Source organism: Crinia signifera, chromosome 3, assembly GCF_055691185.1.
Source record: "Crinia signifera chromosome 3, ASM5569118v1, whole genome shotgun sequence".
NCBI classification, from domain to species: Eukaryota; Metazoa; Chordata; class Amphibia; order Anura; family Myobatrachidae; genus Crinia; species Crinia signifera.
Window position 1 is genome coordinate 155,857,113 of NC_139219.1, and position 18,888 is coordinate 155,876,000.

Below are 18,888 nucleotides of genomic sequence, written 5' to 3' on the forward strand. Positions count from 1 at the left end.
AATAAAAATAATAATAATAATAAAAATGAAATAAAGACTCCCTGGTATAATTTCAGCTGCAGACGGGGTGGTGTGACTGTGCGATCACACCTAATTAGAAGGAAATGATCCCACACAAGTGTAGGTTTGCCTTCTATAGACCAACAAAAAAGAACAGAAATCCCAGTGTCTGCGCTAGTGTTAAAAACTGTGTGGAACGGTGACTCAGCCATATTGCACTCTATATAACACTAGCGCAGACAAATGGTGTGAGTCAACGTTTCGGGCGGGTAGCCCTTTATCAAAAACACTGACTCCAGTTCCTCCGGTGTTTTTGATTTGTTGGCTATTCAGCTATTACTTGCCTTTGTTGCCTCAATTTCCCCAGCAGCTTTCCTTGACAAAGGTCCTAGGTATGGACCGAAACGTTGGAAGTGGAATCAGTGAATATTACATACAGGTTATATCTTTCTCCTGTTTAATAATTCACCATTGTTGATTTTTGCTTATTATAAAAAAGTAAACCGCTCTCTTTGAATTTTTGGAGAGTGCTTTTTGTCCCGCATTCTGAGGGGGACTCCAGGATTTGTGTGTGTGTATATATATATATATATATATATATATATATATATATATATATATATAGAAAGAATATAGTGTCCTTAACCCCTTCCTGACAGAGCCAGTTTTTGCGTTCCTGACAGAGTCATTTTTTTCAAATCTGACATGTTTCACTTAAGTGGGGATAACTTTTTTTTGCTTTTACTTATCCCAGTGATTTTGAGATTGTTTTCTCGTGACACATTGTACTTCAAGTTAGTGGTAAATTTGGGTCGATACAGTCTGTGTTTTTTTGTGAAAAATACCAAAATGTCGTGAAAAAATGGAAAATTTTGCAATTTGCAAAATGTCACATTTTCTGCTTGTGAGACAAATAAACATACCACTCAAAATAGTTAATAACTAACAAAGACCATATGTCTACTTTATGTTGCAATCATTATTTCAACCTCCTTTTCATTTTTTTGGACACTAGGAGGCTTCAAATATGAATAGCAAATTCTCAAATTTTCAAGAAAATTTCAAACACTGATTTTTTTAGGGACCAGTTCAGTTCTGATGTGACTTTGAGGGACTTGTATGTGAGACACCCCCATAAATGATGCCATTTCAAAAACTGCACCCCTCACAGTATTCAAAACAGCATTTTGGAAGTTTGTTAACCCTTTATGTGTTTCACAGGAATTAAAACAAAGTGTAGGTGAAATTTCAAAATTTCTTTTTTTTTGCAGAGTTTCAATTTTAATACATTTTTCTAACAAACACAGTAGATTTTACTAGAGAAATGTGACTAAAAATTGATTCCCCCAATTCTTTTGTTTTCATAAATATCCTATATGTGGCCCTAGTGTGCACGTTGACCAAACCACAGGCTTCATAATAGAAGGAGCACCTACTTGATTTTGGAGCCTCCTTTTTATGAGATTTTTTTTTAGGCACCATAAGTGCTAAAAGTTAGGAACCTCCCCCACAAGTCACCCCATTTTGCAAACTACACCCTTCAGGGAATTCATTTAGGGGTATAGTGTACATTTCAAACCCCCAGGGGTTTCACCAATTTTGATACAACTGGGCTGTGAAAATGAAAAAATTTAATTTTTCATTTTCACAGCTCAGTTGTATCAAAATTGGTGAAACCCCTGGGGGTTTGAAATGTACACTATACCCCCTGATGAATTCCCTGAAGGGTGTAGTTTGCAAAATGGGGTCACTTGTGGGGGGGTTCCACTGTATGGGTGCTTCAGGGGTCATTCAACCAGAATCTGTGCTGCAAAATCCAAAAATCACTCCTTCCCTTCTGAGTCCTGCCATGCACCCAACTGGTATTTTTTGGTCACATGTGAGGCATTGCCATACTCGGGAGAAATTGGGGCACAGATTTTGGGGTGCTTTGTCTCCTTCATTCCTTGTGAAAATGAAAAATTTTGAGCCAGATCTGCATTTTTGTGTAAAAAAATGTAATTTTTTACACAAAAATGCAGTTCTGGCTCAAAATTTTTCATTTTCGCAAGGAATGAAGGAGACAAAGCACCCCAAAATCTGTGCCCCAATTTCTCCCGAGTACGGCAATGCCTCATATGTGACCAAAAAATACCAGGTCCTGAGGAAGCGTTCACTGCGAAGCGTACGCTGACCGTCTTGACACACTCAGTGTGTTTTAAAACCCCCTCTTCCCCTCCCCACTTACAATGTTGAAATTTTATTCTGTATTGCTGTGCACAAACTGAGAGCGGTCCTGCCCGACGACTGACACGCTAGTCTGGCGCCAGACTCAGCGCGGTTAGAACGAGCTGAGTGAACGAGGCAAGTGCATCCCTGCACACCTCAAATTTGGTTCACCAGCCGGCAGCACTTGTGAGCGGTAGCGGTTACCTGGGCTGAGGGCAGCACTATTAGAGGATTGTCCTCAATAGGTGCGTGCCTCACCCTCTCTCACTAATTACCTTCTCACTGCATGAGATAGTATTCGGTTCACAGATACTATTGCCATTACGCCATATATAGGAGAATATTTACTCCTTCATTACTTACCTGTGAAAAAGGCTTATGTGTGCTTATATACCTTTAGGATTGGGTTCACCAGCCCTTCAAGCACCTGTGAACATTAGTGGACATTTAGGTTGAGGGCAGCACTATCAGAGGATTGTCCTCAACAAGTGCGTGCCTTACCCTCATTTGACTCACTATCTCCCTAGAAGTGAGACAGATATATATATTTTTTTTGACCAATATTACCGCTATCTTAGGAGAATACCCACTCCTTTATTGTTATCTATAGCACCTATTAATACATTGGGGTTGTGGTGATCGGGGGGTCACACTGAGTCAGGGGAATGTCCTCCCCTTTTTTTATTTTGTATGATTGTTGTATGTTTTGGTTTTATATTTCGCAGATATTTTATATATGGATTTATTAAAAGTTATGTATTATGAGTTCAATTATTCTTAGGTGCACCCACAAAAGGCATTCTTCCTGTCTTCTTTTCCTGTGAAATTCCATGCCTGAGGTAGCACACCCTCAATAATTACAAGTAATTACAAGTAATAGTTGCAGAAATTATACTTATCACTAGGAGGGTCCTATTGGTAAACACACTTATTATGTCATTTCCCAGTGCGACAAAGGATAGGAGGTGCGCTTATGACACTGGTATTTAAACTTTTTCACTCAATAAAAAATAATTTTTAAAAAACAAATTGACATTTATTGGGTTTCATAAGTCATCAGCTTTTTCACAGGTGTCAAACGAAAGATCCGCAGCCCAACGCGTTTCGTCCCTCAGGACTTCATCAGGGGCAATGAACAAATCTCTAGAGGTATTAGATCCTCTGAAAAAATGACGGGGATGGTATCTAATCGTTGTTTTTAAATGCGACAGAACTTTTCTAGGTCGCCGATTTTATATAAAAATTCCAATAAGATGCTGCAAGAAGGTGTTTACATGCGACAGAGATTTCTTAGGCCGCCGATTTTGCATATACTGCACACATAATTCAAACAAGACGCTGCAGAAAGTATTCTAAAAGTGACAGAGATTTTCCTGGGCCGTCGCTTTTATATGTGCTGCATAGAACGGAAATAGTTTTTGGCTGTAGACTTTTGTATCCAACAGAACTCAATAGAGAGATCACTGTGTAGCACCGGTCCTTAGAGAGCCACATATATATATAAATGTTCCAAATCTGCCGGCACTCAGTGAAAGTAATAAAGCAACGGGCCCCGGTGCCCAATAGATAGTCAGTACACACACTCCAAAAGAATGGCACTCCATTCCAGGCAAGAAGAGCACATAAAAAACGTGTATTAAGAAACCAAGCTTTCGGGGTTTGATCCCCTTCGTCAGGATACACTACAGTAGTAGTGCCTCTGGAGTGCCATTCTTTTGGAGTGTGTGTATATATATATATATACATACATACACACACATATATATATATATATATATATATATATATATATATATAGTTGTGAGCTGGAGCCCCTTATGTTGAACTTTACAATTAGACCAATAGAGCCTAATAATATATTTTCCAAAGCATACAGAATAAAGTCCATAAGTTTAAAATATTTACTAAAAAGTATCTTATTTCAAGCATTGATAACAGTTTTTCAGATCGTTTTGAGGTTCATTGAGAAGTTTCAGACACTTGGAAAAAGCAAACGAATACCCAACGCGTTTCGCCCCTTACCGGGACTTCATCAGGGGTTTTGCGAATTACAATAATTATTTCAGACCATTTTCACAAGTGTGTGTTCACAACAAGGTTGTAATTGGATCCTGATGATTTTTGAGGTGCCTTTAATAGATTAAAATACTAATATAGACAGCTTCATATGATCTTAATAGACCCGGTATATGGTTTTGATAGATCCAGGGGATAATCCGGTCAATTTCTCTGTCTTACTCAAAATATAAAAGCAATATATTCAATACAGAGTCAGAGACTGTCTAGGAGGCGTTTTTCCTTTTTAGAGATGTGCTCTGGTCAACAGCTCTGCATAAATCAATATATCTATATAAATAAATCGGCCCGGTCCCCTCTATATCATCTCGTCTAAATAATCCCTCCAGTAGCAGGAATGACTGGAGCATGCAGAGAGCGGCGCTAGAATCCAGGAAGTGAGATATTTGAGAGAGAGTCTGGAGGTACAGCTATCAAACTTTTGGCTGGACTTTCAGTGGTCAAGCAAAAAAGGTAAGTACATGAGGGGACCCTGGGCTGGCATATAAGGTCAATATTGGCTCTGAGGCATATAAAGGGGCATGAAGCACCAATCCTACTTCCTGGCTGGTTCTTTCTGGGAATTAGGGGATGAAAAGGTAGCACTCCTAACTAAGTACTCAAATGATCTAGAGATCAGGTCTATCTCTATCTGGCCCCATTGTATATGTCTAGCTGTAGTCTAACCTGATCTTCACATTTTTTCTTTTGCAAAACCTTTGCAGTATTCGTCATTATGAAGTTCTGTTTTAAAGCTTCAATGAATAGAAGTACTGTGTGGGAACTTTTTGCTTTTCTGCAAATTTCTAATAGTAGAAGTGCCAATACACATAATTTGTATTTAAAACAAATGCATTTACTTATTTGGATACAAAAGTATATTAATTATCAACATATTCACAAAACAGAACAAGTAGGCTTACCTTTTTCATCCAAAAGAACCATAATACTGTCTCGATGAGTATGTCCATAAAACTGTCCAGCAATAACATCACTGTATTTTCGAAAAATAACTATCAGTTTCTCATTGAAATTGTCTCTCATTGCTGTGGTTAATAGCACAAAGGGAAGGAAGCCAATAGGAACATGGGCAATGATGTATACCTTGGTAAAATAAATTATACAACAGAAGAACATTAATAACTGTATGGATGTATGAAGTAATAAACTTAATGAAATATTTAATATTTCCATGAACACTTCTGTATTAACATTCCCTGCAGTAAATTATAAGGACTAGTACTGTGCCAATCAAGATGATACAAAACTAATAAACAACATTGACATTGTGAACAATTTCATGTTGCAGAACAAAATCACAAAAAAGCGCCCAAAATCACATTTTACGTTTTACAGTGATGTTATTAACACTATATTTGTAATAAATGTAGAAAAAATATGTTTTTGTAGAAAACCAGAGTCTGCCAATATGTATCTAATCCAATTCATAAACTGTGCGCACATGCAGGGGTGGTGAAATAAGTTGGTTGTTCAGTACCACTCAAATCAAATCATTAATGGTCAATTTGATATGCAAATCCAGTAATGTTGAATGACAATTATAACAAATGTAGACAGAAACATAAACTTGTCCATCACCACAAAACAAGAAACTTTTGACCAAAGGGTGCTATGAAAAAATACAGATACTCTGGGATGCCGTGCTTAAAAATATATGGGAACCATTGACCTAATTCACAAAGCATGTTCAAATTGTTAATAAAAACTTTAATTTGAAGAAAACAAAATACAATTAAATTACAATACAAAAAATAACATAGGCCAACAAAAAAACTGTTTAGGATATTTGGGGGTCGCCTACAGTAGTTCAATAATGAAAGTCGGCTATTGAATTGGCTCTTGTTGTTGAGATAATGACTAGCGTGCATATGAGAATGTACCGGAACTTTCAGTATGAAGAGACGCACACATTTTCTAGATGTTACCCCCACAATTATTCTAGTATAATACCCCTCCATATATCATGGGTCAGACACTATCAGGTGAAAATAAGAGCCAATCTAGCAAAGCTGGTGTAATATTTGCAATCAGCACCACAAAGTTACCACAAAATCTGTCTAAAGGTGCCCATACACGTTCCAATTATTGTATACAATATTGTATACAATATCGTACTTCATCGCATCTCCGTTTTGCAATGAGATGAGATGAGATCTAGTACAAAAAGCATGTGCAGCACATACTTTTTGTACTAGGTCTCATCTCATCGCAAAACCGAGATGTGATGCAATATTGTATACAATATTGTATACAATAATTGTAACGTGTATGGGCACTTTTATATGATTGGCAATAAAACAAGTGATAGTCAGTCAGATACTGTCTTAAGAACATATGTTTATATCAGTCTGCTTTAAAAAGTCTACAAACGTGAAGAAATGTAACAAGGTCATGTTTGATCTTCTAATAATTTTTTTTTTAAAGTGTTAACAGAAATGCACTGTGCATCATAAGCAAACAATATATATTTATTTATTTATTTATTAACAGTTTCTTATATAGCGCAGCATATTCCTTTGCGCTTTACAATAGCAGACAGTGATACAACAAAACAGGGTATTTACAGACAGTCAAAATGTAGGAGGGCATATTGCCTGAGTAATGAACTTGTGACTTTGTAATAGCACTTTCACATTTATATTTATATATACAGTGGGACTCAAGGGAAGGCACCAGTCCGCAGCAACCCCGTATCCAGTGTGACAGGGACCAGTCACACTTATTTATATGTATATGTACAGTACATATGCTTTCCACTGAATAATTTAATTGTATCCTTGATTAACCACTAGATGGCAACTCCACATCATGAATGCATCCAACAAAATAGAATACAGACTAAGTTAACCCTTTCTGGTTGTCACATTAAAGGTGCGTACACATGAGCTATAATCGCTGGCAATATGGTCGCTGAGCAACCATATTGCCAGCGATTGGAGTGTGCACCAGCGATAAATCGCCGGGTGCGCGCTCCCGTCTTTAGCCCCCTTATGATTCCCTCTGCGGCTCCCCCGGCAGAGGTTCCCTTTCATCAGCGACCATCTCAGGTCGCTGATGAAAAGGAGACACTGAGCAATATATCGCCCCGTGTGTACACAGCTTTAGTTTTGCACTCATTTTTATGAAAAGTAAACATTATTGGTAAGAGTACAGCAGAACTCCAGAGGGGTAACACTCAGTGGGCCATGTGCATCTTCCACATTGCACACATTACAGATATACCACTGGCAAGATCCCATCGTACGCTCTTAAAATTTTTAGAGGAGTTTTAACTCAAATTAAACAGGAATGCATTTTATATGCATTAATAATTTCTAAGAAAAAAGATTTAGTGAACCTTACAAATGGAAACCAAATTGGGTACTTGTTTAGTTTCACGGCGTCCGATATATCGAATGCGATATCGGCCAATATACCTGCCGATCCGATGCGATCCGATGCGATTTTTTACCTGTTTATAACCCCACTATCCACTACGCATGGGGTTGATTTTATATTGTGTGGCGAGCGCAGCGAGGCGAGCCCCGCGAGGGGACGCGGATTACTGCGCTCGCCACACGATATAAAATCAACTCCATGCATAGTGGATAGTTGGTTTATGAACAGGTAAAAAATCGCATCGGATTGCATCAGATCGGTCGATATTGCATCCGATATATTGGGCGCCGTGAAACTTAACGTACCCCAAATTGTATTAAAAAAATCTGTCAACTTGCAAAACTGTTTATGATGCTTTGAAAAAAATAATCAATGCAACATATATACATTTTTTTTTCAAACAGTTCACCATAGACATTAGAAGAGCCTGGACTGTCTACTAAACTACTAAATATAGTATTAAATACTGAATTGGCAATATATTAACAGATAAATACTGTAACATGCACAATGTTCAATGAATGATTAAGGGACCGATTTATCTGGATGCAATTGAGGATGCGGATGTGCTCTGATAATATCAGCCCAAATCACAATGCGATAATTGACTACGTGATATGGATGTATCAATCATCGAATGCAGGGGCAAAGATTGCGATAAAGCTCTGTCCCTGTGATGGGTCTCCGCACCACCCTTGAGGTATTTTTTGTTCATGCACCGCTGCTGTCGACATCACAGCAACTGCCATAACCATAACCCCCCCCCCCTCCTCCCAATCACGTTGACACCTCCCCTTACCATGACCTTCTTTCCACCGCTGATCATACTCACCACCAGGGGATCTGTTACTGTATGGCTGCCAGTCTTTGAGGCTTCCTTTCCTGTGACTCCTAGTGCTGTAGAGTGACCTGCTGCTTTGCAGTGTCTCTTTTCTGCACTGGGGGTGACAGAACAGCCCTCAACGGAGCAGTTATCACCAAACCCTGGGGAGGTGAGTTCATTTTTTTTTACCCAGTGATCAACTTGTGTGTCCATCAGGCACACATAGCTGATCACACTGGCCCTAGGAGCAGAGAAAGCACTACAGTACCTTGCAAATTGCATGTGAGCCCTGTGATTGGCATTACTATCGCAGTACTCACTTTGTTTTTTTCCACATATATATTTTAGTTAATTTGCATTTCCCATTATCTGCTAACAAAAAAATAAAATAAAGTAAATTAAAGTGTTTGCAACAGTTTTCCACAAAAACTGCTCCAAAAGCCCTTTAATACATTCCAGTAACATTAAAATAATGTCCATATTATTTTAGAAAAAATAATGTTAATAAATGGACCCCGAAGTTAGTAGTGAATGCAGCACCAACTAAACCAAACCGCAGGCAGCATTTGTGTGGGTGTATCTACAAAGAAGTCTTGTGTGCCTTAATATGAGAAACTTAGCATTGTTCTTGCAGGAAAATAAGTCACTACTTGTCAATAGTTCTATTCAAGCATTATTATGTGCAGTATTCATTGTTAGCTGAATAATTCCGACATACCTATTGAATGTGGCTGTTTTTGGACATCTATCCCGCCGATTCACAGGGTCGGTCAAGGGGGACAAGTGTGATGAGCCCCAGCAATCTGAAGGGCCACAGAGCTTCCACACCCCAGCACAGCCACTGCCTGTACTTGCTGGCCTGTCAGTGAACCTCACAGCCTTGCCGTCTACTGTGCACTATCTGTGTGTAGCTGACTGACTCACTGTGTGCCACTGCCATCTATTGTGTGTGCGCCCTGCCGCTCGGCACTCAGAGCCGTCTACTCTGTGTGTGCGCATGGCCCAGGGCCGCAGGCGCACAGTCATACCCGCTGCTGGCACTGTAGCCGGACTCCTGTACTTTTACTGCGCAAGCACGGGTCATCTGTTCCGCGCTCTGCGCATGACCAGTCCTGCCTGCTTGTAGTGCTCGGCGAAGGTGACAGGCCAGCAGCAGCCAGGAGCCAGCAAGAAGCAGGAGCCAGGGCAGCTGGAATGAGAGAAGTCCGCACACAAAAGCAGGATCTGGAGCCGCAAAAGGTCAAATGAGGCTCTTGTAGAAGAGGGGTGTGTGAATTTAGGATTAGGTGTGGGGGGGCATAAATATCATTGTACAGGGCCGCAAGATTTCTGTTGCCGGCCCTGCCTGCAACATACGTCTTAACTAGGGAAGGGAAGGCCTTGTTATTTCCTATTTTTCATATGGAGATGCAGCTACGATTGAAGACAGATATTCAGCACTACCTCCTCTACAACGTTTTCTTCTTATAACTGAACCTTCTTTCTTTATGCTGCTGAATTTAATACTTTATCCACTTAACTGGCTAATATTTTCCCCAAAAACTGCTCAAGTATAGTCATTGTTTTTATGAATGAATTAGATTAAGAACATTTATTTAATACATATCCAATCTGATTTTACTTAAAAATATATATATTTTATAAACCCCAAACATTGGCACTAACATTGATGACCGATATATCGGATCACCATGACTATATTTTCCCAAAACTGATCCACTTTTCACCACTGGGAGGCCACACACAGATGGTGAGGGGAGTATATTTAACATTTTTCCAGTGACTACTAATGTCTGTAGCAATAGATGGGCTTTGATAGGCACTGGATCAGCACTGGAGGGAAGGAACCAGGAAGCAGAGGGGCCATGAGGATTCTCTGATCTCTGCAGTTGATGGAGGAATCTTTTCAAGCAGCACTGCAGCTATACAGTGGGCTTTCTGAATGGTTGCCTCAGATGCAATCATGCCCGGGAAAGCCCAGCCTGGTGTGGCCGCATCTGATGTCCCCATGCCCAGCAAGTGGTTAAGCAAAACAGTTCACTCTGGTGAATAGTATACAGAACAGCGCACATTCTGGTATATTATAAGATATATACAAAGCATACTCCAATCTGATATTTAATAATGTACCAATTGTGTATATAGATGTGTCCTCATATACTGTAGCTTCAGTTGCACCAAATACTTCCTCTGAGGGTCAAATGTAATAGGGTGTGAGAATCAGAAAGTGAGAGATTTTGGGTGAGTTTTGGCAGTAAGAGTCCACCATTCAAATACATCTTAATTTTCACAGTTCTAATAATTAAGAGTACTAGAAATTGTCTGTTAGCTATTAACATATTCAAGGAGCTCGTCCAGCACCAAAAGAGAGCTGTTATGGACCCATTCCTTATATTGGTCTCCTGATGACAGTAATGGAAACTCAGTTTTTCTGTTTTGTTCATTAAATGGAGGTATAGTTATACAATTCATTTTTGTAGAAAATATAGCATTCTTATTCTTATATTACTAAATCAATATTCAGTCCTGACTACACAGCATTCTGCGTCTCGTGCTGCAGTGTGGGGGGACATTGATCTTGCTGATAATCATGCAAACACCTACCTGTTCAGAGGCCTTAATGATTAAGTTGTGCTCCCTGCATTACTCCAGCCAGGCCAACTCTTTATGGCCCTGAGCATAAGTTGTAAGCATTGTACTGCACACATTGAGCAAAGATGGGATTTATATTGAAGATAGGATGTTGCCTATAGCAACCTATCAGATAATATCTATTATCTTCTAGAAGGTGCTAAATTAATAAGAAATATAATCTGATTGGTTGCTATGGGCAACATCCCATATGCAATAAAACTCTAATCTTAAATGAGATGTAAATGTAATGTAAATGTATCAGTTTCTATGTATGACAACACATGCTCCTACTTGTAGCATACCACCTAACATACTATTAACATACTAACATACTATCAGCATATTAGCAAAATGTTTGCTCTTTTACCTTTTCATTGTTCTGCCGAGAATATTGCAGTGTTTCCTCCAGCCAGGCCAGCTGATCAGCTGGGTCAGTTATGTTGAGTGTCACTTTATTAGGGCTGTAGTACAGGTTGGTGTTTAAACTGATGATTCTCAGAGGATGTGTATTTGATTTGTAGATCTGAGAATAGTATCCTCCTGTACATATAAAAAATAAAAGCAACATATCTTTGTAGTATGTAAAACTGTGATAATGTTATTATTATGTGTCATTTGATAGAAACAGTGTTTTTTAAATCTATTTCGCAGGTAACAACAGAAATATTGTAGCATTGGTAAAACATACCAGCTCCTTAAAGTGTGTATGTGGTTATATAGTTGGTCATGTAGACTAACACATTTCTTGGACCAAACCCCCTCATTCCACCCACCAACTACGATTGACCCAAACCAGCCAGCCATACCGATCTTCCATACGTGGATCACAATGTTAAACACCGCTGTCCCGGACCCGCCGGGACAGCCGGTGTTAATTCCGTACGGAGGAAGTGTCGGGGGCGTCGCCTAGCAACGCCCCTAGCTTCCGTCCGTACAGGCCACGAGCCGGGGCGTTGCTAGGCAACGCCCCAAGCCTGCAGAGGACGCGCCGGCGCGCTGACGTCAGCGCACGCGGCGTCTGACGTCACGCGCGGCGGGACATTGAATAAATAGTTGGCGTCTGCACCAGGCAGACGCCGGCTATAGCTTTGTTTATACTAAAGTGTTCCCGTGCTCCCCTTGCTGGTTCTTTGTATCTGTTGGTCCCTGCATCAGTGTCCAAGTGGTCAGTGTTTCCCTGCATCAGTGTCCTGTCTCCAGCCTCGTCTCCAGTATCTGTGTACGGTCTCCAGAATCCCTGTACTCGTGTCCAGTCCCCAGTGTGCTCCAGTATCCGTTTGCTGCCTGCCATTGTCCTGGTGTCCATCTTCATATCCAGACTTCATCCGTCATTTTGTGCTTCCTCCTGTCTGTTCCCTGGATCCTGCAGTCTGCGTATCATTACACTCAGATAAGTGGGGGTTCCCCCCAGACCCTTTTCTTTATTGTTATTTATACATCCCTGTGTATTGTTACACCCCCTTAGGATTTTGTGGGTCACCTTGCGTATTGTTACGCCCATGCGTGTGCATTCATAGTACTGTCTATCCGCACTCCGCTCACCCTTACGGGAGACCTGTTGGCATCCTCGCCAGGGGTAGGGTTCAGTTAGGTGTTCCCCTTGCTCATCACTGACCTTGGCGTGTGAGTTGTCACATCATAAGACCAGGTGGCATCGAGGTGGGAGCCTGACTAACGGGCTCCTACGAACGCGGCTATTAGTGGTGAAGCCTAGCTCTGCACTCACACGCCAACTTCTCCTGGTCGCAACGGAGGCAGGTTGGCGAGGTTGCACCGTTCCCGACACATCTCCTTCGAGTCAGTGTCACGTGGTGCCTCGCCAGGCAGCGTGGCACAGGAGATCATAACATTATAGCCGGCCAACACTCTGAGGCTGTTCGGCCTTCCCTCAGCTCAGAGGTTTTTTCAGTCTTTGTCTGGTTCCACGAGGTATCATGGATCCTGCACAGCAGGTTACCGGGCACGCAATTATGGGACAAATGCACGCCTTAACTCAAAAATTACAAGAACTCACTTTAAGGGTAGATTCTCAGGAAGAACGGTCACAGGCCAGCTCCTCTTCGGCCAGGGGTCAGGAGCCTAAATTAAACCTGCCGGATCGTTTTTCTGGTGATCGTTCCCAGTTCTTTAATTTTAGGGAGGCTTGTAGATTGTATTTTAAGTTACGTCCTATGTCCTCCGGTTCTGAGACCCAACGAGTGGGTATTGTGATTTCATTGCTGCAGGGGGATCCTCAGACCTGGGCCTTTGGCCTTCCTAGTGGGTCTGAGGCTCTCTCTTCGGTAGATGCCTTTTTTGCTGCCATGGGCTTATTATATGATGACCCAGATCGTGCTGCTTCTGCGGAGGCAAACCTTAGAGCGTTGCGTCAAGGGCAAGACCCGGCTGAAGCTTACTGTACACAATTCAGGCGGTGGGCCATTGATTCTGGATGGAATGATTCAGCCCTTAGAAGTCAGTTTCGGATTGGCCTATCCGAATCCCTTAAAGACGCGCTAGTGCATTATCCCGTTCCCAACACCTTGGACGGGATTATGCAACTGGCCATTAGAGTGGATAGGAGGTTTCGAGAGCGGCAGAGGGAGAGACGGTCTGGAGTGTTACCTGCCACATCGCTTGGGGAGTCTACCGAGGTACCCGGTGACGAACCAATGCAACTGGGGGCTACTCGACTGTCTTCTTCCGAAAAAAACCGCCGTCGTCTCAAGGGGCTTTGTTTATACTGTGGGGGTCCTGGTCACCATGCTGCTACATGCCCCCTGAAGGCGGGAAAAGACAAGGCCTAGGTGATAGTGAGGGAATTCGCTTAGGCCTGTTGAATTGTTCTCCCTCTGATTCAGTATTAATTCAAGTTTCAGTTTATTTGGCCAACCGGTCCTGGAGTGGTTCTGCTTTTGTGGACAGTGGGGCGGCTGGCAATTTTATTGACGGAGGCCTGGTGCGTCATTTGGGACTGGAGCCCATACCTTTGACTAACCAGATTTCCGTCTGTGGATTAGATGGCCATCCACTGTCCAAGGGTAGTATTTCACTTAGGACTCCCACTCTCCAGTTGTCAGTTGGGGCACTGCACTCTGAGGGTATTTCTTTTTTTGTCTTTAATTGCCCTTCTACTCCCATTGTTCTCGGGTTACCCTGGCTGAAAAAACACAACCCTGAGTTCAATTGGGAGACTGGAGAAATTACTCGGTGGGGAAGATCCTGTTCGGAAGGTTGTCTCACTCTCCCGCTCCGAGTGGCGCATCCTGACTACCGGGCTCTTCCTCCCCAGTACAGAGATTTTGTTGATGTGTTTTCTAAAAAAGAAGCCGATACCTTACCTCCACACCGTTCTTTTGATTGTGCCATTGATTTAATGCCCAATGCCAGACTTCCCAAGGGTCGCTTATATGCCCTTACAGCACCCGAGACTCAAGCCGTAGACCTCTATATCAAAGAAAGTCTGGAGAAAGGTTTCATTCGTCCCTCTAAGTCTCCGGTAGGAGCAGGGTTTTTTTTTGTTGAGAAAAAAGACGGCTCATTACGACCGTGCATCGACTATAGGGCTCTCAATAAGATCACGGTAAAGAATTCATACCCACTGCCCCTCATCTCAGTGTTGTTCGATCAAATTCGGGAGGCAGTGATTTTTTCTAAGATAGATCTCCGAGGGGCCTATAACCTGATCAGAATTAAACAGGGGGACGAGTGGAAGACTGCTTTCAACACCCATTCGGGGCATTTCGAATATCTTGTTATGCCTTTTGGTCTGGCCAATGCTCCGGCAGTCTTCCAGGATTTTATCAATGAGGTTCTTCGGCCGTATCTGGGTGGGTTTGCCGTAGTGTATTTGGATGATATCCTCATTTTTTCCAAATCCCTCCTGGAGCATCGACAGCACGTTCGTCTGGTGCTGCAAAAGTTACGAGAAAATCATCTGTATGCTAAATTAGAGAAATGTGAATTTGAGGTGTCTCAAGTAACCTTCCTTGGATACATAATCTCTCCGCAGGGATTTTCCATGGATCCATCCAAGGTTCAGGCCATTCAGTCTTGGGCTCGCCCAACCACCCTCAAAGCTATCCAGCGCTTTCTCGGTTTCTCTAATTATTATCGGAAGTTTATTCGCTCATTTTCTGATATAGTCACACCCATTGTAGAGTTGACTCGCAAGGGCGCTGATCCTGCGCAATGGCCCGCGAGAGCGTTAGATTCTTTTAAAAAACTGAAAAAAGCATTTTGTTCCGCTCCCATCTTGCGTCATCCTGATCCCGGCCTGCCCTTCTTTGTTGAGGTAGACGCCTCTGATGTAGGCGCTGGGGCAGTCTTGTCACAGAAGGATGCGCAGGATCAAAAGGTCCATCCCTGTGCTTACTTTTCCCGTAAATTCTCTCCGGCCGAAGTGAATTATGATGTGGGGAACCGGGAATTGTTAGCCATCAAATGGGCATTCGAGGAGTGGCGCCATTGGCTTGAGGGGGCCCTATACATCGTTACGGTTATCACGGACCATAAGAACCTTTCTTATATTGAATCTGCTAAGCGCCTCAATCCACGACAGGCTCGATGGGCACTCTTTTTCACCAGGTTCCGGTTCATCATTACCTTCAGACCAGGGTCCAAAAATGTTAAGGCAGATGCTCTTTCCCGTAGTTTTCAAACCTCCCAGAAGTCTGAATTAGAAGTGTCTCCCATTATTCCTTGTTCGGTTATCATGGCAGGGGTGACACAAGATTTAGCTGCTTTAGTTATTGCTGCCCAATCATCTGCACCGCCACAAACGCCCCAAGACCGTCTCTTTGTCCCAAAAAAGTTTCGAGAAGCCGTTCTAAAAAATTTTCACTCGGTCAAAGCTTCAGGGCATCCCGGAATTACCAAGACCTTTAAACATTTAGCCAGGTCAGTTTGGTGGCCCACCATGAGGCAAGACGTTGAGCAATTTGTTTCCTCATGTGTAATCTGTGCACGACATAAATCTTCTCGGCAATCTCCGGTTGGACCGTTACTGCCTTTATCCATTCCTGAAAGACCATGGTCTCATATTTCCATGGACTTCGTGGTGGATCTCCCTTCTTCTAACAAATTTACCACTATTTGGGTCACGGTGGATAGATTCACTAAGATGGCACACTTTACACCACTGCAGGGACTCCCCACAGCCAAAGTTCTGGCCCAATTATTTATCACCAATATCTTTAGACTTCATGGGCTTCCGGTTGATATTGTCTCAGACAGAGGTTCCCAGTTCGTGGCCAGATTTTGGAAACAATTTTGTTCTAATTTAGGTATTCAGGTCAGTCTCTCGTCGGGCTATCATCCACAATCAAATGGACAGACTGAAAGGGTCAATCAGGCCTTAGAACAATTCCTCCGCTGTTTTGTTTCCAAATGTCAAGACAACTGGGCGGAGCTCATTCCACTGGCCGAGTTTGCTTATAACAATTCTTACCATTCCTCCACCAAAACTTCTCCATTTTTCAGCAACTCAGGTTTTCACCCGAAATGTAATGCATTTATACCTCCTGTTGAGTCCTCAAGATTTTCCTCTGCTGTGTCATTCTTTAGAAGAGCCTGGAAGAAGATAAATTACGCTTTGAAACAATCATCAGCTCGGTCAAAGATCTTCTTTGATAGACATAGGAGACCGTGTCCTTTTACTGTGGGTCAGAGGGTTTGGTTATCCACTCGACACATCAGATTGCGACAGCAATGCCCCAAGTTGGGTCCAAGATTTATTGGACCATTCCAGATTATCGGTCAAGTTAATCCAGTCGCTTTTAGGCTACGCCTTCCCAGATCACTTCGCATTAACAATGTTTTTCACTGTTCATTACTTAAACCTGTCTCTGGAAATCCTCCGTCTGTACCCACTTATTCTCGTAGACCTGTCTTAGTGCAAGGACACAAGGAGTATGTAGTTGAACAAATTCTGGATTCCAAACGGGTCAGAGGTCATCTTAAGTTCCTTGTACACTGGAAGGGATATGGAGATGAAGAAAGATCTTGGGTTCCTGAAAGATTTTTACATGCACCCAGATTAAGGACCAACTTTTTAAAAAAGTTTCCTTGGAAACCTGGCTCTAAGGGTTCGGTGACCCCTCCTCAAGGGGGGGGTACTGTTAAACACCGCTGTCCCGGACCCGCCGGGACAGCCGGTGTTAATTCCGTACGGAGGAAGTGTCGGGGGCGTCGCCTAGCAACGCCCCTAGCTTCCGTCCGTACAGGCCACGAGCCGGGGCGTTGCTAGGCAACGCCCCAAGCCTGCAGAGGACGCGCCGGCGCGCTGACGTCAGCGCACGCGGCGTCTGACGTCACGCGCTGCGGGACATTGAATAAATAGTTGGCGTCTGCACCAGGCAGACGCCGGCTATAGCTTTGTTTATACTAAAGTGTTCCCGTGCTCCCCTTGCTGGTTCTTTGTATCTGTTGGTCCCTGCATCAGTGTCCAAGTGGTCAGTGTTTCCCTGCATCAGTGTCCTGTCTCCAGCCTCGTCTCCAGTATCTGTGTACGGTCTCCAGAATCCCTGTACTCGTGTCCAGTCCCCAGTGTGCTCCAGTATCCGTTTGCTGCCTGCCATTGTCCTGGTGTCCATCTTCATATCCAGACTTCATCCGTCATTTTGTGCTTCCTCCTGTCTGTTCCCTGGATCCTGCAGTCTGCGTATCATTACACTCAGATAAGTGGGGGTTCCCCCCAGACCCTTTTCTTTATTGTTATTTATACATCCCTGTGTATTGTTACACCCCCTTAGGATTTTGTGGGTCACCTTGCGTATTGTTACGCCCATGCGTGTGCATTCATAGTACTGTCTATCCGCACTCCGCTCACCCTTACGGGAGACCTGTTGGCATCCTCGCCAGGGGTAGGGTTCAGTTAGGTGTTCCCCTTGCTCATCACTGACCTTGGCGTGTGAGTTGTCACATCATAAGACCAGGTGGCATCGAGGTGGGAGCCTGACTAACGGGCTCCTACGAACGCGGCTATTAGTGGTGAAGCCTAGCTCTGCACTCACACGCCAACTTCTCCTGGTCGCAACGGAGGCAGGTTGGCGAGGTTGCACCGTTCCCGACACATCTCCTTCGAGTCAGTGTCACGTGGTGCCTCGCCAGGCAGCGTGGCACAGGAGATCATAACACACAAATGTGCCCTGCTTGGCACCTTCACTGCATCCATTGAGGACACTTGCATGGATTACAAGCCTCTAGTGGTCGTTTGGTACATATCTACCTTTCCGCTCCCTGCCTGTCTCCCTGAAGCAGAGATGGGCAGGGAAGCACTCTATCCCGCTCCCTGCTGCCTTGCTAGGTGGGATGCGCAAGCGAGTGAGACACTCGTGCATCCCCGGCCCTGCCGTCTGCCATGCCGCCAGCTCCACCAGAAACATTGCCATGGCGATCTGGCAGCATGGCTGAGAGGGGCTCCATCTGTATCTCAGTAGCTTGTTTTTCTTTAGCTGGCCTGAGTCAGCCTGTATCTGTGGCAGAGTTGTGGATCATTTAATGGTGAGTAAATTGCATATGGCTGTGTAACAGAATAGCAGATAGCAATATTTTTGCAATTCATTTGCAGATTTGCACTGGGCTGGTTGCAACTTTTGCAGATAAGCGATCAGGTCTGAATCAGGCTCTGTGTCTTCTGATGTAAATTACTGACTGCCAGCAGCATGAGCAGCCCTAAACCCATACAACCCTACTTGAAATGTATCAGTTTGTCAGCTGCCTGCTGGCACTACATATACAGAATGCCCCCACTGACGAGATGACGCTCCATCTGACTGGGACGCGCGAGT

The 18,888-nt window shown here is 43.2% G+C and overlaps 1 protein-coding gene across 1 annotated transcript in view; it reads right to left on the reverse strand.

The window, feature by feature from the left end:
* SMPDL3A (sphingomyelin phosphodiesterase acid like 3A) overlaps window positions 1-18,888 on the reverse strand; it is a 49,562-nt gene that overhangs the window by 7,648 nt on the left and 23,026 nt on the right. The window contains exons 5-6 of the mRNA XM_083176785.1: window positions 11,487-11,659; window positions 5,187-5,367 (exon numbers count right to left, since the gene is read on the reverse strand). Coding sequence (XP_083032911.1) covers window positions 5,187-5,367; window positions 11,487-11,659 — 354 coding nt within the window. The remainder of the gene's footprint in view (window positions 1-5,186; window positions 5,368-11,486; window positions 11,660-18,888) is intronic.